Raw genomic sequence first — 19786 nt, 5'->3', positions numbered from 1 at the left:
CTTTGCCTTCTTCAGGTCTTTCTGCTTTGGGGTAGGGTTTTTAAAACTGCTTGAATTCATAGCTTGTCTTCCATTCTCTAGGGATAGGTGGTTCGGGAACTTTTTTGGAGCTCAGTTGACAGAGATTCTTCCCCTATTGTGAAAGAAAACTTTTGCTTATAAGACTTTCTAATGCACAGAATTTGCTTGTGGACTAAGGAGCAAGATATCAAAATAACTTCAATTTTAGCATAGTATAATGAGAGAGTCTATTAACAAACATACTGTATTCATTCTTAGGGCTGCCAGTTTTATTACTTCTGCTATTTATGAGAATAAAAAGAGTTTTTGGATAAATTAAGAATGGTACCACTATTTCATAACTGTGTTATTTATTGATTATATGTTTCTTGGAAAAGGTTCTCCAAAATTTTAAATAAACTTTAGGATACAGTTCATTTATAATTTGTGTTCTGGCTTTATAGATTTAACAAAAAATATGAACTATAAGACTGAATAAGTTTCAATTTGTTCTTCCAACAAATATAGCAATAACTTTTTTCAGCCCATTAAATTAAATCTATTTAAAAAGTGTCTCTTTACCACCTTTGTTTAGAATCAAATATTTTTATGGAGCATCCCTGGACATTTGTTTAAAATACATCATAATATCAATCTTAAAGATCAAGGTTTTACCTTTAATTGTCAGATTAAATTCTACTCCTAAAGAATTATCTGGAGACCACAGATAAATCATATATATGGCTAACTGGTTTTGTTGCTGTTGGGAATTTGCACGAAAGCCTTATTTCTTAGCATAATCGTTACTTACAGTATACAACAAAATCTTATGCAAGTTCATCTGTCAAAATTGCTTTTCAGATGTCAGTCCTTTTGCACCTGGAGTCAGTTCTCAAAGTGATATCCACTGCCGGCACCAAGGTGTTAATATAACAGAAACAGGTCTTGAGGGACTTCTTTTTGGAATGCTAGACCGGGAGACAGACAGAAAATTATGTTCTGATATTCATGATACTTTGGGACATATGCTTTCATCACTGGCTGTAGAAAAACTATCCCACTGGTTAATGCTTTGTAAGGATGTCCTGGCAGCTTCTAGTGGTATGTATTAAATATATACATATATAAAATGTGTTCTCAAAATAATGAAAATTATTTTGCTTCTGATATGTACCTATATATACATATATATAGAGATAGAGATATAATTTTGAGCTTACATTTAAAAATATTTATGATTTTTAATCTAAATATCTTTAAAAATGTTGAAGATTATATTACAAAGTAGTGAACTTTATTTTTTGGAAAATGACTAGGTTAAAACTAAATTTTCCTGTGTAAAAATCCCAGATTACTTTGTCAATAGCACTGTATATTAAACTAGTATTTAAGTTATGTTATCATTTTCTTGGTTTTTGACTGATTGTATAAAAAAGAAAGCTTGCCAATTCTACTACTTTCAAACGATTGAAAATTTAACCTTTTTAAAAATTAGCAATCTTCTGACAATCTTCTAAAGTATTTTTGCTAAATGAGAGATTGTTATAATATGCTTTTATTTTTGTTACAGATATGAGCACAGCAACTCCATTAGGTATTGGGAAAGATGAAGAATCTGAAAAGAAAGATGAGATGGATGATGACACCATGTTCACCACTCTAGGCGAAGACGATAAATCAAAGCCTTTCGTGGCACCTCGGTGGGCCACTCGGGTGTTTGCTGCTGATTGCCTGTGTCGGATCATCAATTTGTGTGAGAATGCGGACCCGGCTCACTTTGATCTGGCCATGGCACGTTCTGCTAAACTCCGAAACCCTACACGTAAATTTATAATCAGTTCTTCTTTTCCCAAAAGTGTTTTTATAGGTTTGCAATATTTTACTGCTATGTAACATACCTTTTCTACTTTCCTTCCCGCCTTCCTTACCTCGTTTGTCCTAAGGATAATGATGGCAGTAACTTATGTTTTCTCAGTACATTGTCCTAGTTTTAACACTTCAGTGTTTAAACTCTGAGGTTAGCACTCTGTTTCATAGAATGACAGAACTTTAAGGTGTATAACCTGAGTTTTGCATCCCCCAGCATGGAGACTGTCAGGATTTATGAATACCTTGGCAGATTTCAAACTCGCAGATTTCAAAAATGTTATTAGGTATTTTTGAAAAGGTGAAAATTGTTTATTACTGAAACCCTTCACTGTTTTTAATGTTTTATAAGCTTTTTGTGCCACATATTCCCTGAACCAGATATTAATGAGGAATTTACAAAGAGATTATGAGGTCCAGTTCTTCATTTTACAAATGCAGATACCCAAACAGGCTAAGAGCTGGGCAGTAACAGACTCTGTGTCTTCCACTTTGTTGTCTCTTCATCACTCTGTCATTTTTTTAAACATCTGGAGACAAATTTTATGTACTAACAGTATTCAAGTCTATACATTAAAAGTGCCTTTCAGTTTAACTTACTACGTTTAAGAAGCTCAGAGCTTACAAATGGATTAAAAAATGAACGAGAAGTAAAACATGGTATACCGTGTATAAAATGTGAATCTGAATATAGGGTACCAGCAAACAGTTACTGAATCCTGTTCTTTGCTACACATTGGGGATACAAAAAAGAAAAAAATGCCTGACCTGTGGTGGCGCAGTGGATAAAGCGTCAACCTGGAAACACTGAGGTTGCCGGTTCGAAACCCTGGGCTTGTCTGGTCAAGGCACATATGGGAGTTGATGCTTCCTGCTCCTCCCCCTTCTCTCTCTCTCTCTCTCTCTCCTCTCTATAATGAATAAATAAAATCTTAAAAAAAAAAAAAAAAAAAAAAAGAAAAAAACATAGTCCATATCCTTGAAGAACTTCTAGTATATTAGTAGAAGACAGAGAGACAGACTTATCTCTCACATAATTATATGTCCCAATAGTGGTATGGTAGAGTGCTTTGGAAACATAAAGAAGTAGTATTCATACCCTGAAGAGCCAGGGAATACCTCACAGAAGATAGGGGTTTAAAGCTAGATTTTAAAGGCAGAGGAAAGGTTTTCCAGGTAGAAAAGACTGGTTGTATTCGTTGTCTATTGCTGCTATATAACAAATGACCACAAACTCAGTGGCTTAAAACAATATGAATATATTGACATAATAGTTCTGTAGGTCAGAAAGTCCAACATGAAACTCACTGGGCTAAAGTCAAAGTGTTGGCTGAGCTGCATTCCTTTCTGGAGGCTCTAGGGCAGGGGTCGGGAACCTTTTTTGGCTGAGAGAGCCATGAACGCCACATATTTTAAAATATAATTTCATGAGAGCCATACAACGACCCGTGTATGTTAGGCATTATCCAATAAAAATTTGGTGTTGTCCTGGAGGACAGCTGTGATTGGCTCCAGACACCCACAACCATGAACATGAGCAGGAAGAAATGAATGGATTGTAATACATGAGAATGTTTTATATTTCTAACGTTATTTTTTTTATTATTATTAAAGATTTGTCTGCGAGCCAGATGCAGCCATCAAAAGAGCCACATCTGGCTTGCGAGCCATAGGTTCCCAACCCCTGATCTAGTGGAATTCTTTTTCTTTTCTTTCTCTGCTTTTATAGATCACCTGTATTCCTTGGCTTGTGGCCCCCTTTTCCTGTCTTTATTCCAGCAAGGTTGACTCTCTCTGTGATCCTTCTTCAGTCAGAATAGGGTTTGGCAAACTCCTGCCTGCAGTTCAGTTTTAGCCCCCAGCCTGTTTTTGTAAATACGGTTTTGTAGAGGTACCACATACCCGTCTGTATAGGTACTGTGAATATCTTTTTACAACAGCAGAGTTGAATAGTGGCTATAGAAATTACGAGGCTGGCCAAGCCAAAATATATATTTACTATTGAGTTCTTAAAGAAAATGTTCACCAATCCCTGTTCTAAAAGAATTACAGATTTGTTTGGGGAAAGTTATGGTAATTAGTTTACCAATATTTTTGAGAGATTATGATGTGGAAGCTTTCTTCAAAGTGTATCTTTATTTTTAAACATGGTGAAATACGTGGATTATAAGTACTTTATAAATTTATTTTATATTTTTATGTTATTACACTTATTTTTGGAAAAATTTTCCTTTAGCCTCCTATTTTTATTTTTAGATGACCTCTTAGTACTTCATCTTTCTGACCTGATTCGCATGGCATTCATGGCTGCAACTGATCACAGTAACCAGCTGCGGATGGCTGGGCTGCAAGCACTGGAAGACATTATCAAGAAGTTTGCATCTGTGCCTGAGCCAGAATTTCCAGGTCATGTGATTCTGGAGCAGTATCAAGCTAATGTGAGATATTCTCTTTATTTAAAAACTTAAAATTGATCTCTGAGTGAGAATTAATGAAGATTCCCTGGAGGAATGTACTTGGAACTGCAACCTATTTATTCATGTAAAAGGCATATCTTTACAGCCATTGTCTGTTGCATAGTTTGAATCCACCCACAGTTCCAAAACAATAGTATAAAACTTGTCACTATTTTTAAGTCATGATAGCATGCTAGTGATAAAACTAGAATAGAAATTCCAGCCTGGCTTTCCGGTCTTGTGTTTACACATTTAGCCATGCCACTTAAAAGATAAAAAGAACATTCAAAAGAACATTCAAAGAGTATTGTGGATTTGTTGCCATTATTTTTATATATGAAGATTGTACAAGCATTTTTAAAAAAAGAAAGCAATTGTGCCCTGTATGCTGAAGCATAAATTGACTTAATAACAGCAGATAAAATATTACTGAACGAATTAGATACTTTCAAAAGATTTTTTATTTTATTCTAAACAGACACTTCATTCTCCTGAGATTTATCTCTTGACTTATGTTCTTCAAATGAGTCACAATAGATGTAAGCCTAGTAATGGTATATTTGGTAAAGGCAAACACGTTAGCAAGGAAAGAATAAACTTTTTTTTTGCTTTGATTATACCAAAATCTTGGTTCCAAACATTTCATGCCTTACCTAAAAGCTTTGCTTAAATTTAAACAAAATAAAGTGTGAATAATATATAATCCATTGTTTTTCTATCATAAATACAAGTGAGGAAGTTAGAGCTTTTTGTCCAACTGGCTAACAAAAACCTGTATGAATGATTTATTCCCAAATACCCAACCTATTAGAATGAAGGCTTTTTTTTAACCTTTTATTTAGAAATAATTTCAAACAGAGAAGTTGCAATAATAGTACAAAAAACTGTCTTATACCCTTTTTTATATCTGCCAGTTGTTAATTTTGCCTCATTTGCTTAAACATTGATAATATCAGTCTCTTCTCACTCTGTAGATACACACACACACACACACACACACATATACACTCTTATTTCTAAACCATTTAAAAGTAAATTATTTAAATCATGTACAATTACCTGTAAACATTTCAGTCTGTATTTCCAAAGGACAAGAACATTGTCTTAAATAATCACGGAACAGTCATTAATTTCAGGAAATTCAACATTGCTATACTATTTTTACATACTCTATCACAGTGGTCCCCAACCCCTGGGCTGTGGACCGGTACCGATCTGTGGGCCATTTGGTACCGGTCCGCAGAGAAAGAATAAATAACTTACATTATTTCCGTTTTATTTATATTTAAGTCTGAATAATGTTTTATTTTTAAAATATGACCAGATTCCCTCTGTTAGATCCGTCTAAGACTCACTCTTGATGCTAGTCTCGGTCACATGATACATTTATCCGTCCCACCCTAAAGGCCGGTCTGTGAAAATATTTTTTGACATTAAACCGGTTTGTGGCCCAAAAAAGGTTGGGGACCACTGCTCTATCATATTCCAGTTTTATCAATTGACCCAATAATCTCTTTTATAGTATTCCTTCAGTACAGGACCCAATTACCAGCTTTGCAATTAGTTGATTATTGCAATAACAATACTGCAGTTAGTTGCCATGTGTCTTTAGTCACAGAGAGGTGCTCTTGATTCATTTCCAAACCACTGTTGATGTGTCTTAGCAAGTGACTCTAGTGAAAGGAAGGAGATCTCAAATTAGAAGTTGACTACGTCTGATTCCTTTCCCCTATTACATATTACATATTAAATCTAATATACTTAAGAATCTGTAATTGATTTTTGCTTATTAAATCTAAAGCTCAAATTCCTTTACTTATTACAATAACAATAGTACATAAAGTAATATTTGTTAAAGAATCTTTTTGAGGTAGAATGATTTCCAAGTTTTTTTAGTGGCTGTAAGTTTTTATTACTAAGTTGTCCAAAGTAATGATCCAGTTACATAAGAGTCATCCATGCAGTAAATACTGTTAGAAATAAGTTTAGGGAAATGTAGGGGATAAAAGGATAGCAGTTTTTAGTTATCTCTGGGAACATGTGACTTTGTCAGAAAATCCTGTTACAATTAAACAAAAAAAAAAGAAACGAAATTCATTGTCTATTTGGTATAGTATTCATATAGATTTGATAATGGTGACCTCCTGGATAACAAAAGAAAAGTGGTACAGTTGAGCGTATTGCACCTGGAAAGAAAGATAAGAGAGATATAATAATAAAAAAGGAGAGGAACGAGGTGCGTTTTGTGTGTTTTCCTCTCTAAAGACAAGAGGCTTTTTGTTTACTACTTATCATTGAAAATAAAATGCTTGTATTTATTTTTTTAGGTGGGAGCTGCTCTAAGACCAGCCTTTTCACAAGATACCCCATCAGACATAATAGCAAAAGCTTGCCAGGTAAGAACAATAGGGATTTCTATTGTTACTGTCTATAAATTCATAGATAGCTTAGAATTTCACTTCCAGGAAAGAAGATAGAACAATTAAATAACATTTATTTTATCTTGGTAATACAATGACAGTTACCTTTTTTATTCTGTTTCAAATGATGAACTAGAAACTGTTAATATTGATAACATCCTCTTTTTTTTGTTATAGCTGAGAGAATAACTTGGGGATACGTAGCTCTTATATAACCCAGAACTGACAGAAATATGAGTCTTAAGAGGGACTAAAATAAAAGTCAAGTCTCAAAACATAGAATAATTAAAGAATGTATTGTAATGATAATAATGAGATTTTTTTTTTTTACTATAGGCTGTGAAAATTGTACAAGTTTCTGGATATTAGATTATCCAAGGCCCTGGCCGGTAGAGCGTCGGCCTGGCGTGCAGGAGTCCTGGGTTTGATTCCCGGCCAGGGCACATAGGAGAAGTGTCTATCTGCTTCTCCACCCCTCCCCCTCTCCTTCCTCTCTGTCTCTCTTCCCCTCCTGCAGCGGAGGCTACATTGGAGCAAAGTGGGCCTGGGCGCTGAGGATGGCTCTGTGGCCTCTGCCTCAGGCGCTAGAATGGCTCTGGTTGCAACAGAGCACCGCCCCAGATGGGCAGAGCATTGCCCCTGGTGGGCATGCCAGGTGGATTCTGGTCAGGTGCATGCGGGAGTCTGACTGCCTCCCGGTTTCCAACTTCAGAAAAATACAAAAAAAAAAAAAAAAAAAAAAAAGATTATCCAAAAGAGAATTCCACAATATGGATGCTTCATTGCACAATTAATCCCAGGGAATATTTTCACATTATTGTATCTGAAGACAGTCACAAAAGCATATGTTCCTACACCTTTAATAAGTTCCTCTTTTTTATGCTCATCCTGAGAAAGGATTCATGTCTTAAGCTCTAATTTTTCAGAAAACAGATTTTTCATTTGCTTACCTTAATATAGAAGAAAATCAACTCTCTCCTTCCAGGTTTTCTGGAGTACAGAGCGGTGGTCTGCCATCACTGCTTAGGGTCCACACTCAAACTACATGTGGCCTCTGTGGAGAGAATGTTCTGCTGTTTGTGGCGAGGATCTGAAATTCTGGCTTGTGTTTTCTCTGGGGCTGAATGGATTTGCCTCTCCCTGCCGTTGTTAAGACTTCCATCTCTGAAGCTTAATGGCAGCCTTCAAATGAACTCCTCCCACCATTAGGAACCAGAGAGAGAAGAGGGAGGTTGTTTAGGAAAGAGGTTTGTGGATTGTGGGACAAATTTTGGAGTTAGAGTAGGTCATTTGCTTTGTAATTCCAACACACAAACCTCAGAAATCACAGTCATATATAAATAAATGTATCGTCGTGATGTTTCAGAGCATATTATTTAAGTAAAGAAAACCTCCTACAAAGCTCCTGATCATTAGAAAAGCAAAATCTATTAGAATTTTATCTTGAGAATGAATTTTGTGAGAATTTCATGTTACTGAGTTTGTCTTAAACATCTTCTTATGTGGCCCTACCTATTTTTTATTTTTTTTATTTTTTTCCTACCTATTTTTTTTTTGGGGGGGAATTTTCCTGAAGCTGGAAACGGGGAGGCAGTCAGACAGACTCCCGCATGTGCCCAACCGGGATCCACCCGGCACTCCCACCAGGGGGCGATGCTCTGCCCATCTAGGGCGTTGCTCTGCCGCAACCAGAGCCACTCTAGCGCCTGAGGCAGAGGCCACAGAGCCACCCTCAGCGCCCGGGCAAACTTCGCTCCAATGGAGCCTCGCTGCGGGAGGGGAAGAGAGAGACAGAGAGGAAGGAGAGGGGGAGGGGTGGAGAAGCAGATGAGCGCCTCTCCTGTGTGCCCTGGCCGGAAATCGAACCCGGGACTCCTGCACGCCAGGCCAACGCTCTACCACTGAGCCAACCGGCTAGGGCTCCTACCTATTTTTTTGTTAAGCAATTTCTTCTTTTCTAGTGGCAGGCATATTTTTGACCTCCCATTCTTTTATTTCTGGAAGAAAACCTGGTTTTGAAACAGCTGGAGTGGTTTCCTTAAGGGAAAATAAGGACCTGGCTTTAGGCAGATCATGAAACATGGCTCCCAGCTTGTTTACTAGAGAAATGTAACATTAAACCTGGAAATCAGGGTAATTCTTAAAAATTATTCGAAGACCTTCAGATATAACACAATTGGGGACAGCAATCAGTGGATTAATCAAACATTGCTTAGCCTGACCAAAGTGGTATTTCAGTGGATAGAGCATCTTTCTGGGATGCAGAGGACCCAGGTTCAAAGCCCCAAGGTTCCTGGCTGGAGCCCGAAGGTCACTGGCTTGAAATCCAAGGTCATTGGTTTGAGCAAGGGGTCACTCACTATGCTAGATTCCCCTGTCAAGGCAAATATGAGAAAGCAATCAATTAACAAGTAAGGAACCGCAACCAAAAATTGAGGCTTCTCATCTCTCTCCCTTTCTGTCTGTCTGTCCTTGTCTGTCCCTCTTTCTTCTCTTTCTCTCGCTAAAAAAAAAAAAAAAGGCAAGGTAGAAATCATAACCTAACACAGGGGTCCCCAAACTACGGCCCGCGGGCCACATGCGGCCCCCTGAGGCCATTTATCCGGCCCCCACCGCAATTCCGGAAGGGGCATCTCTTTCATTGGTGGTCAGTGAGAGGAGCATAGTTCCCATTGAAATACTGGTCAGTTTGTTGATTTAAATTTACTTGTTCTTTATTTTAAATGTTATATTTGTTCCCATTTTGTTTTTTTACTTTAAAATAAGATATGTGCAGTGTGCATAGGGATTTGTTCATAGTTTTTTTTATAGTCCGGCCCTCCAATGGTCTGAGGGACAGTGAACTGGCCCCCTGTGTAAAAAGTTTGGGGACCCCTGACCTAACACATACTTTAAGTATTGATTTCAGCTTAAAACTTATACATGTACATTGATTCCCTACTCTTTTCATGTAAGGCCATGATCTTTTCTCTGAATATGATATTACTAATTCACTGCTACTTTGTCTTTCTACGTAAACCAAACCTATTGCAGTATCTGCAGTTTCTAATTTCATGTTCTTTTTTTTAATTTTAATTTTTTTATTTTTCTGAAGCTGGAAACGGGGAGAGACAGTCAGACAGACTCCCACATGTACCCAACCGGGATCCACCCAGCACGCCCACCAGGGGGCGACGCTCTGCCCACCAGGGGGCGATGCTCTGCCCCTCTGGGGCGTCGCTCTGCCGCGACCAGAGCCACTCCAGCGCCTGGGGCAGAGGCCAAGGAGCCATCCCCAGCGCCCGGGCCATCTTTACTCCAATGGAGCCTTGGCTGCGGGAGGGAAAGAGAGAGACAGAGAGGAAGGAGAAGGGGAGGGGTAGAGAAGCAGATGGGCACTTCTCCTATGTGCCCTGGCCGGGAATCGAACCCGGGACTTCTGCACGCCAGGCTGATGCTCTACCACTGAGCCAACTGGCCAGGGCCTAATTTCATGTTCTTTAAAGTGGAAATTTACTTAGAGTTTTGCAAAGTAAACTTAGTGCCAAATCTCAATCTTCACTATTTTCCCAAACTTGGTTATATTTCTACCAAATGTCAGAGAAATATTTATCAAATCTCTCCAAAATGTTTCATTTCCTTTGGAGTTACAACTCTGTTTTCATATTTATATTGAATCTTTTTCACTTTATTTATTTTTATTTTTTTGTGACAGAAACAGAGAGAGGGACAGACACAGACAGACAAGAAGGGAGAGAGACAAGAAGCATCAATTCTCTGTTGCAACACCTTAGTTGTTCATTAATTGCTTTTTCATATGTGCCTTGAGCAGGCGGCTCCAGCAGAGCAAGTAACCCCTTGCTCAAGCCAATGACTCAGGGCTCAAGCCAGTGACCTTGGACTTCAAGCCAAGGACTTTTGGGCTCAAGCCCAAAAGTAACCATGGGATCATGTCTATGATCCCATGCTCAAGCCAGCTACCCAGCGCTCAAGCTGGTGAGCCCGTGCTCAAGCCGAATGAGCCTGCGCTCAAGCTGGCAACCTCGGGATTTCAAACCAGGGTCCTCAGTGTCATAGTCCGACACTATCTACTGTGCTACTGCCTGGTCAGGCGAATCTTTTTCACTTTAAATGTCATATTTTCAGCATTGTTTCAACTAGCATTTTATTTTTCCATCAGTATGTTTATAACTGATCATTTAAAAATACACTTATTTTTATTTGATTTAGTTTTGGATTCTTTGAGAATAATAGTTACTTAAATATTTATTTTCAACATTTTTTTTAATTCAGTGAGAGGAGGGGAGGCAGAGACAGACTTCTGCCTGTACCCTGACTGGGATCCACCTGGCAAGCCCACTAGGGGGCGATGCTCTACCATCTGGAGCGTTGCTCTATTGCTCAGCAACTGAGCTCTTTTTAGCATCTGAGGTGGAGACCATGGGGCCATCCTCAGCACCCTAGGCCAGCTCACTCCCATTGAGTCATGGCTACAGGAGGGAAAGAGAGAGAGAGAAGCAAGAGGGTGGAGGGGTGGAGAAGCAGATGGTGCTCTCCTGTGTACCCTGACCAACAGTCAAACCCGGGACATCCACATGTCAGGTCAACACTTTACCACTGAGCTAACTGGACAGGGCCTATTTTCAACTTTTAAAAAGTTTTAAATGTAGGAACACAATCCATTAAACATGATTCAGTATCCAAACGCTCTGAAAGCCAAAAGCTTTCTCATAATTTATTTGGTAGCAAAACCTGAGCTGACTCCACTCATTTGGCCCTGACATGAAGCTGCGTGAGACTAGAGTATTGATCTCTTTTACTGTGATTCATACCACCTTTCACTTGAGAAATGTCCATGTGTTAATATGCCTTACATCTTGCTTGGTGCCTTTCTTAATTAGGTTCATGTTCCTTGTTACCTTTTACCAAAAAGGTGTGAATTGTGAAACATGTCTTGGTCCAGATAAGAAAGTGAGGACTTGTAATTGTTGAATACAGCTGGCCCTAGCAGACCATGCTTTCCTTCTGGACTTTTTCCTGTTGGCCCAATTGTTGCTGCACTTGCTTGGTTTTTCTTTTGTGTCTCTGGCCTTTCAATTTTGTTCATTGTTTATTCTGATTCCATTTGTCCTTTAAGTAATTATTTTCCCTGTGTTAGTCCTTAAGGCTTTTTAAAAAAAATCCATCAATCCTTGAACAAATTCACCTAGTAATATTACCTTAGTTATCACCTTTGTATGGAGGATTCCTGGGTTTACATAGTTACCTTTAATCTCACTCCTGAAGTCCAGACCCATGTTGCCAGCTGCCTGCTGAGTATCGTTCCCTGAGTCTCTGACAGGTACTCTAAACACAGCATGTCAGTATGTTTACAACCAAAATCACACCCACTCCTCATCTCCACTAGGCTTTTCTATTTTCTTATGTTATCTCTCTTATCACCTTCCTCCATTCATTCAAGTTAGCAGCTTTGGCAATCAAAATTTGGAATCTTTTATTCCTCACACTTTTTGCATGTCCGTGTACCCCAACCACTAAAAATACTTAATTGGTTTCCAAATCCTATGATTTATACTTGCAAGTCTTTCCCTGATACACCTCCCTTTTTGTTCCATTTCCAGTTTTGGTCCCTGTCATCTCAGTTCTATAGTATTGTAGTAGTCAGTTAACACACTGCTTACTGTCTGTACACATTCCTTCCTATGCGTACGCACTGGAGCAGTCTTTCTACTGAAGAACAATTCTAATAATATCCACCTGTTCAGAACTCTTGGAAACTCATGATTTCCTACAGAACAAGTCTGAATTCAGTCCTAATGGAATTCAAATGTACCACAATCTGATCCCAGTTAACTTTCTTACTTTTATCTCTTCCCTCATGTAACTCCCTTATATATACACATATCTTCCTGATATCTAACTATACCTATTTTTCCTGCTAGAATTAGTCCCTCCTCTCCTGTTTTTAAGTGTAGTATCATAGTCTGAAATGTTCTTACGGATTCATTCAGTTCATTTTCTTTCTTGAGGACAGAGACTAGATATTTTTTCCTTTAATTTTTAGTCTCTTCTATAGCACTCAGAATAACTCTTTGCTTGTAGTAAGCAAAAATGTTGTTGAATGTAAGAATTATTCATAACTGATCTGATTTAGGTGAAATATTTTTTTCTGATATAACTTTTGTCCAATTAGACAATGGAAACATGATATAAGTAAATATCATTTTGTTTCCCACATAAGTGTACTGTAAATCCCATACTTGCTGTTTTGTTATTAAAACATATTAAATCATAGCTTCGGGTTTTTTTGTTTGGTTTTGTTTTTTGGTTTTATCTTCCCTCAAGGAAAAAAATTATATTTACTCCATTCTCTTATACATCGAATGTTTCTATATAAAAATTACATGTTTTCTTTGGCTAGGTATGTAGTGCATGGATTGGAAGTGGAGTAGTCAGTGATCTCAACGATCTTCGCCGAGTACACAATCTGCTTGTCTCCTCTCTGGACAAAGTCCAGGCTGGAAAAGGCTCCTCCAGCCAGCTGTACCGAGAAAGCGCCACCACCATGGAGAAGCTAGCTGTTCTCAAGGCGTGGGCAGAGGTAACCGTGTCCTGTTGTTTCTGAACTGTTTTCCCACGCATGAGAAATGCTTGTCTGTTCTTATAGGTAAAAAGTTTCTATTTGATTCTTCTTTTTTTTAAACTGACCTTTAGATTCAAATATATTTTCTCTTTCTCACCGAAATACATAAACTTTTATATTTCCAAAGAACTCTTATTAAATCTTTGACAGTGTATTTTTTAATGAATTTTTTAAAAACGTCTATATTGAGGAAAGGCTCTCCTTACTTACTGTTAGGAAATTAGGCAGGGAAAACATATAAATATGAATAATAGAAAATAATTTAGGCCAAGAATCTTTTGTTTGATTAAATTTCAGGAGACTTGCCACTGCTCATTTATATGGAATTTGCAGTGTGCAGGGATTTTTTCCTTTTTATTTGAGAGCGAGAGAGGTCAAGAGAGAAAGAGAGACAGGAAAGGAGAGAGACAGAGCATCAGCCCAGAGTTGCATCACCTTTTACTTGTTCATGGATTACTTCTCATACCTGCCTTGATTGATGTGGGGGTGGACTCAAGCCGAGCCAGTGACCCCTTGTTCAAGCCAGCAACCTTGGACCTCCACCCAATGACCTTTGGGTTCAAGCCAGCAACCTTGGGATCATGTTGATAATCCTGAGCTCAAGTCGGCAACCTGGTACTCAAACCAGATAAACCTACACTCAAGCTGGTGACCTTGGGGTTTCAAATCTGAGACCTCAGTGTCCCAAGTCTACGGTGTATCCACTGTGCCACCGCCCTCAGGCAGGGATATTTGTGTTTGGTGTTTTTAATAGCTGGTTATCTTAGGACCATGTGACTTTGCCAGAGATGATGATATTGAGTGGATATAAACATTTTTTTGGCTTGTTTTTCTTGTTAGATTTTACACGAGAAAAATAGAAGCATAAGTAAAAAGAAGAAAATAAAAACCACACACAATTCTGCACCTGAGTGAGATACGTTCATTTATTACAGAAGCCATCTAGTGTTAGGTAGCAGGCACTGGGCCTAGGCACTGGTGTGGAAAGTGAGAAAAATAGATCATTAAAAACAAATTTAGCCTGACCAGGTGGTGGCACAATGGATAGAGCGTCGAACTGGGATGCAGAAGGACCCAGGTTCGAGACCCCGAGGTCGCCAGCTTGAGCGCGGGCTCATCTGGTTTGAGCAAGGCTCTCCAGCTTGGACCCAAGGTCGCTGGCTTGAGCAAGGGGTTACTCGGTCTGCTGAAGGCCCACGGTCAAAGTACGTGTGAGAAAGTAATCAATGAACAACTAAGGTGTCGCAACAAAAAACTGATCATTGATGCTTCTTATCTCTCTCCGTTCCTGTCTGTCTGTCCCTATCTATCCCTCTCTCCGACTCTGTAAAAATTAAATAAATAAATAAATGAATAAAATCTTAAAAAAAATAATTTAGCCTGACCAGGAGGTGGCACAGTGGGTAGAGTGTCAGACTGGAACATGGAGGATCCAGGTTTGAAACCCTGAGGTCGCTGGCTTAAGCACAAGCTCATCAGCTTGAGCAGGAGGTTGCTGGCTTGAGCCCACGGTCACTGTCTTGAGCAAGGAGTCACTGGCTCAGCTGGAGCACCCTCCACCCCCACTCCGTCAAGGCACATATGAGAAAGCAAACAATGAACAACTAAGGTACTGCAACAAGTTGATGCTTCTTATCTCTCTCCCTTCCTGTCTCTCGCACTCTTTCTTGCTAAAAAAATAGAAAAACATTTCTCTTTCAGCATTTTTCTCACTCCATTATCATTGTATTTGTCTGTGAGTTTATAGAAGGCTAAAACCATTTCTATTTGTCTTTGTTGCCTCAGGGCCGAGTACAATAGCAAATGCAAGGCAAGAATAACTCCCTAGTAAGGATTTGATGAGTGAATGGTTAAGTATACTATAGTACTTATGAGAGGATTTTGGTAATTGTCAGAATAATAATAAATCTGAGCCCTAGCTGGTTAGCTCAGTCTTTTAAGAGCATCATCCTGAAACGATAAGGTTTGTGGGTTCGATCCCTGGTCAGGTCACACATGGGAAGCAACGAAAGAGTGCAGACTGAACAGAACAACACATGAATACTTCCCTTCCACCTCCCCTCTCTCTCCCTTCCTCTCTCTGTCTCTCTAAAAATCAGTCAGTTAAAAACAAAACACTAGGTCCTGACCGGATAGATTGGTAGGTTGGAGCGTCGTCCCAAAGCACAGGGGCTGCCAGTTTGATTTCTGGTCAGGGCACATATGGGAACAGCTTGATGTTCCTTTCTCTCTTTCTCTCCCTGCCTCTCTGTAAAACAAACACAAAAACAAACAAATAGTAATAAATATGAGATAGAGAAAGCTTAAAACCACTAGAAAATATAAATGTGGTATATTCACAACTTGAGATCCAAGTCCCTCCTTCAAAAAATAATTGGTTTCTGTTTCTAAATATTCAGGGTTAGTATTTCTAACTGATTGTAACTGTTACAGACCATTACAGTGTTAAAGAATGCTTTTTCTCAAAAATAAAGATGCATTGTTTCCTGCAATCATTGTCTAGAACTTGGATGGACTGTGCCATAGCTGTCTGCTCACTGTGGGAATAGAGATAGGAGCCTGCCATCAAGAAGCTTACAGTCTACACACACAGACACAGGCTTCCTCTCCAGGCACAATGACAGTAACACTGCATAGGGAACACACTTTTCTTAAGATGTTGACCTAGTACAGTTTTCTTTCTGACTCTTGTTCTCCCCCCCTTTTTTTGCTTTTTTTTATTGATGTGTAGTCCAGCTTTGTTTGTGCCAGTTGCCAAGGCCTAAATTTAAGTACAAAACAAAGAAAGCAAACACACAAAAAATAACTTCAACAAAGAGGAATCTTTAAAAGTATGCTTTAGGAAGTTGCTAGTATACATCTTTTTGGTTTTAAAAAGTAGAGAGAAAGGATACAGATAATATATGTGACTGGTAAATTATACTCTTGGCTAAGGTATCTGTTGTGAAGGCTAGCTTGCTAAATATCACTTAAGAGCTGTGTAACAAGGGGTTTGGAAGGATATTTATGGAAATCCTTTCTCTGACCTCTTTTCCCCTCAATCCTTTTCTTTGAATGCTGGCTTGCCTAATAAGTCTATGAAAGTGGAAGCAGTAAACAGGAAATTATACCCTATGGTAAAAGAAAAAACACATATAAAAGAGGGCTTTGTAAAATCAAACAAGAGAGTCCAGAAAAAATTCAAAGGCTCCTACTCAAGGAATATGCTGTTAGTAGAATTAGTCAGAAGTCAGATCAATGAAAAACATTGCCTCTAAAGCAGATAGAATTACTCTTTTGTGGTTATCAGGAAATCATGAGGTTGTATACTCTGTAGTATTTATATTCAGTTACTTTTTAATAATTTCACTGCATAATCATAACAACTTAGAATATGTTATTAAAAAATTACGCCTTGTTTCTCGTCCTAAATAACTTACTAGGTCTATGTGGTTGCTATGAATTTTAAGAAGGAAGCAGAGTCAAAACCAAAAAGACCAATTAAAAATACTGATGATGATGATGATGATTACGGTACCATAGATGAGCTACCACCAGATAGTTTAATAACACTTGTACAACCTGAACTGCCAACACTCAGCCGCCTGTGGTTAGCAGCACTGAAAGACTATGCACTTTTGACTTTACCAGCTGAATTTGCAAGTCAGCTCCCCCCAGATGGTAAGTACTGCCCTCAGAGTTTTGCTTCTATGGAATTCTAAGTAGTAATTAAACAAAATGAAATTGGTGGAGGCTAAAACCAACAGTATGAGAATATCTTAAATTTTTGTGGACTTCAGTTTGGCATCCTCTCACTTATAGTGTGTTTTCCATATTGAATTTGTGAATTCAAGTACTGCATTAAATTTGTTAGCTGAAGCAAAAATGTTCTCACTGTTCTAATATGAACTATGAGTGAGGTACTCTAATTAACTATGCATAACAAAGAAGTCATTATGCATGATGAAGTGTGTTGCTGTGCTCGTCAGTATGCATGCAAGGACAGGTGAGGAAGTCCTCAGTTTGGTCTTGAAAACAGGAATGGCAGAAGAAAAGTTAAAAAGGAAGAAGCAACAGAGTTAGTTCCCTGGCTGTAACAGAAGGAGAAGGTGCTAAGGGTTTGTGAGTCTGGCAGGATGGAGATGGAGCCTGTGGGCACAGGGTCGGGAGGGGCAGCTGCTGCTCAGTGGCGCAGCACCCGCCAGGCTGGGCCGGGTGCCCTAGTGTCAGTAAGCAAGAGACAGGTGCGTCAGGCCAGCGGCTGCAGGAAGAATGTGCATTTGGTAGCTTTGTAATGAGGATAATCTCTTTGGCCATATTGCTCTTTTGTATGTACGATGGGCTGAATGTTCATTTCTCCTCAGATTTCCTAATCTCCATTGTATTGGTATTAGGTGGTGAGGCCTTTGGGAGCTGCTTAGGTCATGAGAGTGGAGCCCTCATCAGGAGGATTAGTGCCTGTATAAAGAGACCCCACAATAAAAGAGACCCGCCCCCTCAAATTGTTCCCTCGCCTCTCCTACTGTTGAGAACACAGCCAAAAGGTGAATCAGGAAGAGGGCCCTCAGTGGACCGTGCTGGCACCCTGGTCTCAGACTTCCAGCCTCCAGGACTCTGAGAAATAAACTGTCATTTATACACCACCCAATGTGGGGTATTTTGTTGCAGCCGGAATGGACTAAAATAGTATATGATGGGTACTTTTAAGTTAGTTGTACATAAATGAGTGAACACTTAGAATAAAAGTACTGGTTGGCCTGACCTGTGGTGGCGCAGTGGATAAAGGGTCGACCTGGAAATGCTGAGGTCGCCAGTTCGAAACCCTGGGCTTGCCTGGTCAAGGCACATACGGGAGTTGATGCTTCCAACTCCTCCCCCCCTTCTCTCTCTCTCCTCTCTCTCTCTCTCTCTCTGTCTCTCCCTCTCCTCTCTAAAATGAATAAATAAAAAAATTAAAAAATAATGAAAATTATTAAAAAAATAAAAAATAAATAAAAGTACTGGTATTGGTTGATTTGACTGTTTTACAGGTGGAGCATTTTATACTCCTGAGACGATTGATACGGCTCGACTTCACTACCGGAACTCCTGGGCCCCCATTCTCCATGCAGTGGCACTTTGGTTGAACAGCACAGGATTTACATGTTCAGAGTCAGCAGAAGCAGCAGCCGTATCCGGTTTACAAAAACGTTCTGCATCCATCAATTTAAACCAAGCATCAGGAACGGTGCCTACTGCTAAGTCTTTGCCAGAAGTTAACAAAGACAGAATGCATCTGATTTTAGGTAGGTGAGCCACATTAATGCATTTCAAGATATATCACTTCTGGAAATTCCTATCTGTAGGGGAAAAAAACTTCCTTCTCTGCTCTATGTTCTGTGGCTGGCCCAAGAATTAAAGGCACAGAGGACAGATTAACAAGGAGAAAAGCGTACAAAGTTATTTGTTATTTTTATACGTACACAGGAGTCTTTAGAAGGAAAATGAAGACCTGAAGTAGCTGTTAGGCCCAAATTCTCTTCTACCATTTTACACATAGAATTATCAATTGTGGTGCTTTTATAAGACAAAGGGGTTTAGATCAGGGGCTGTAAATTGTGTAATAGTGACTAGAAAATACATTGAAAAAACTAATGGACTAAAAGGGTTATTTTAGTAGGTTTGATTATATAAATCTATTTTGACATGGATGGACCTCCAGTCTCTGGTGATAAGAATGTTCTTTTCCTGATATAGGGAAGGCATCTTCATCATGAGAAATTTTCCCACTCCTACCTATCCCCCTTCTCTCTCTCTCTCCTCACTAAAATGAATAAATAATATCTTTAAAACAAGCCTGACCTGTGGTGGCGCAGTGGATAAAACAAAAGATATATTTTTAACATTTTTTCTTTCTTATTTTTAATGTTTTATTTTATTGATTTTTTAGAGAAAGAAAGGACGAGAGCAGGAGAGAGAGACAGTAACGTCTGTTCCTGTCTGTGCCCTGACCGGGGATCAAACAGGCAACCTCTGCACTCCGGGTCCAAATGCTCTAACCAACTGAGCTATCCAGCCAGGGCTAACAACATTTATTTTTTATTCATTTTAGCCTGGCATTTGGTGGCACAGTGGATAGAGCATAGACCTGGAATGCTGAGGTCGCCGGTTTGAAACTCCGGACTTACCCCGTCATGGCACATACAAAAAGCAAGAAGCAAGCAATGAACAACAAAGTGAAGCAACTATGAGTTGATATTTCTCCTTTCCTCCTCTCCTCTCTGTAAAATCAATAAATAAATCTTTTTAAAAAAATTTATTTTAGAGAATAGAGAGAGAGAGAAGGGGGAAAGGAGCGGAAAGCATCAACTCCCATATGTGCCTTGACCTGGCAAGCCCAGGGTTTCGAACTGGTGACCTCAGCATTCCAGGTCAGTGTTTATCCACTGCACCACCACAGATCA

General features: G+C 39.1%; 1 protein-coding gene across 4 annotated transcripts in view; it reads left to right on the top strand.

The window, feature by feature from the left end:
• The window catches only part of HEATR5B (HEAT repeat containing 5B), a 97189-nt gene that overhangs the window by 59515 nt on the left and 17888 nt on the right, over positions 1-19786 (top strand). For all 4 annotated transcript variants that reach the window (XM_066266904.1, XM_066266903.1, XM_066266902.1 and 1 more), the window contains exons 23-29: positions 862-1101; positions 1571-1822; positions 4123-4304; positions 6650-6718; positions 13143-13322; positions 16787-17024; positions 18374-18628. In XM_066266904.1, the coding sequence (XP_066123001.1) occupies positions 862-1101; positions 1571-1822; positions 4123-4304; positions 6650-6718; positions 13143-13322; positions 16787-17024; positions 18374-18628 (1416 nt within the window). The remainder of the gene's footprint in view (positions 1-861; positions 1102-1570; positions 1823-4122; positions 4305-6649; positions 6719-13142; positions 13323-16786; positions 17025-18373; positions 18629-19786) is intronic.

Source organism: Saccopteryx bilineata, chromosome 3, assembly GCF_036850765.1.
Source record: "Saccopteryx bilineata isolate mSacBil1 chromosome 3, mSacBil1_pri_phased_curated, whole genome shotgun sequence".
NCBI classification, from domain to species: domain Eukaryota; kingdom Metazoa; phylum Chordata; class Mammalia; order Chiroptera; family Emballonuridae; genus Saccopteryx; species Saccopteryx bilineata.
Note: the sequence above shows the minus strand (reverse complement) of the source record. Positions and strands in the feature narration are given on the sequence as shown.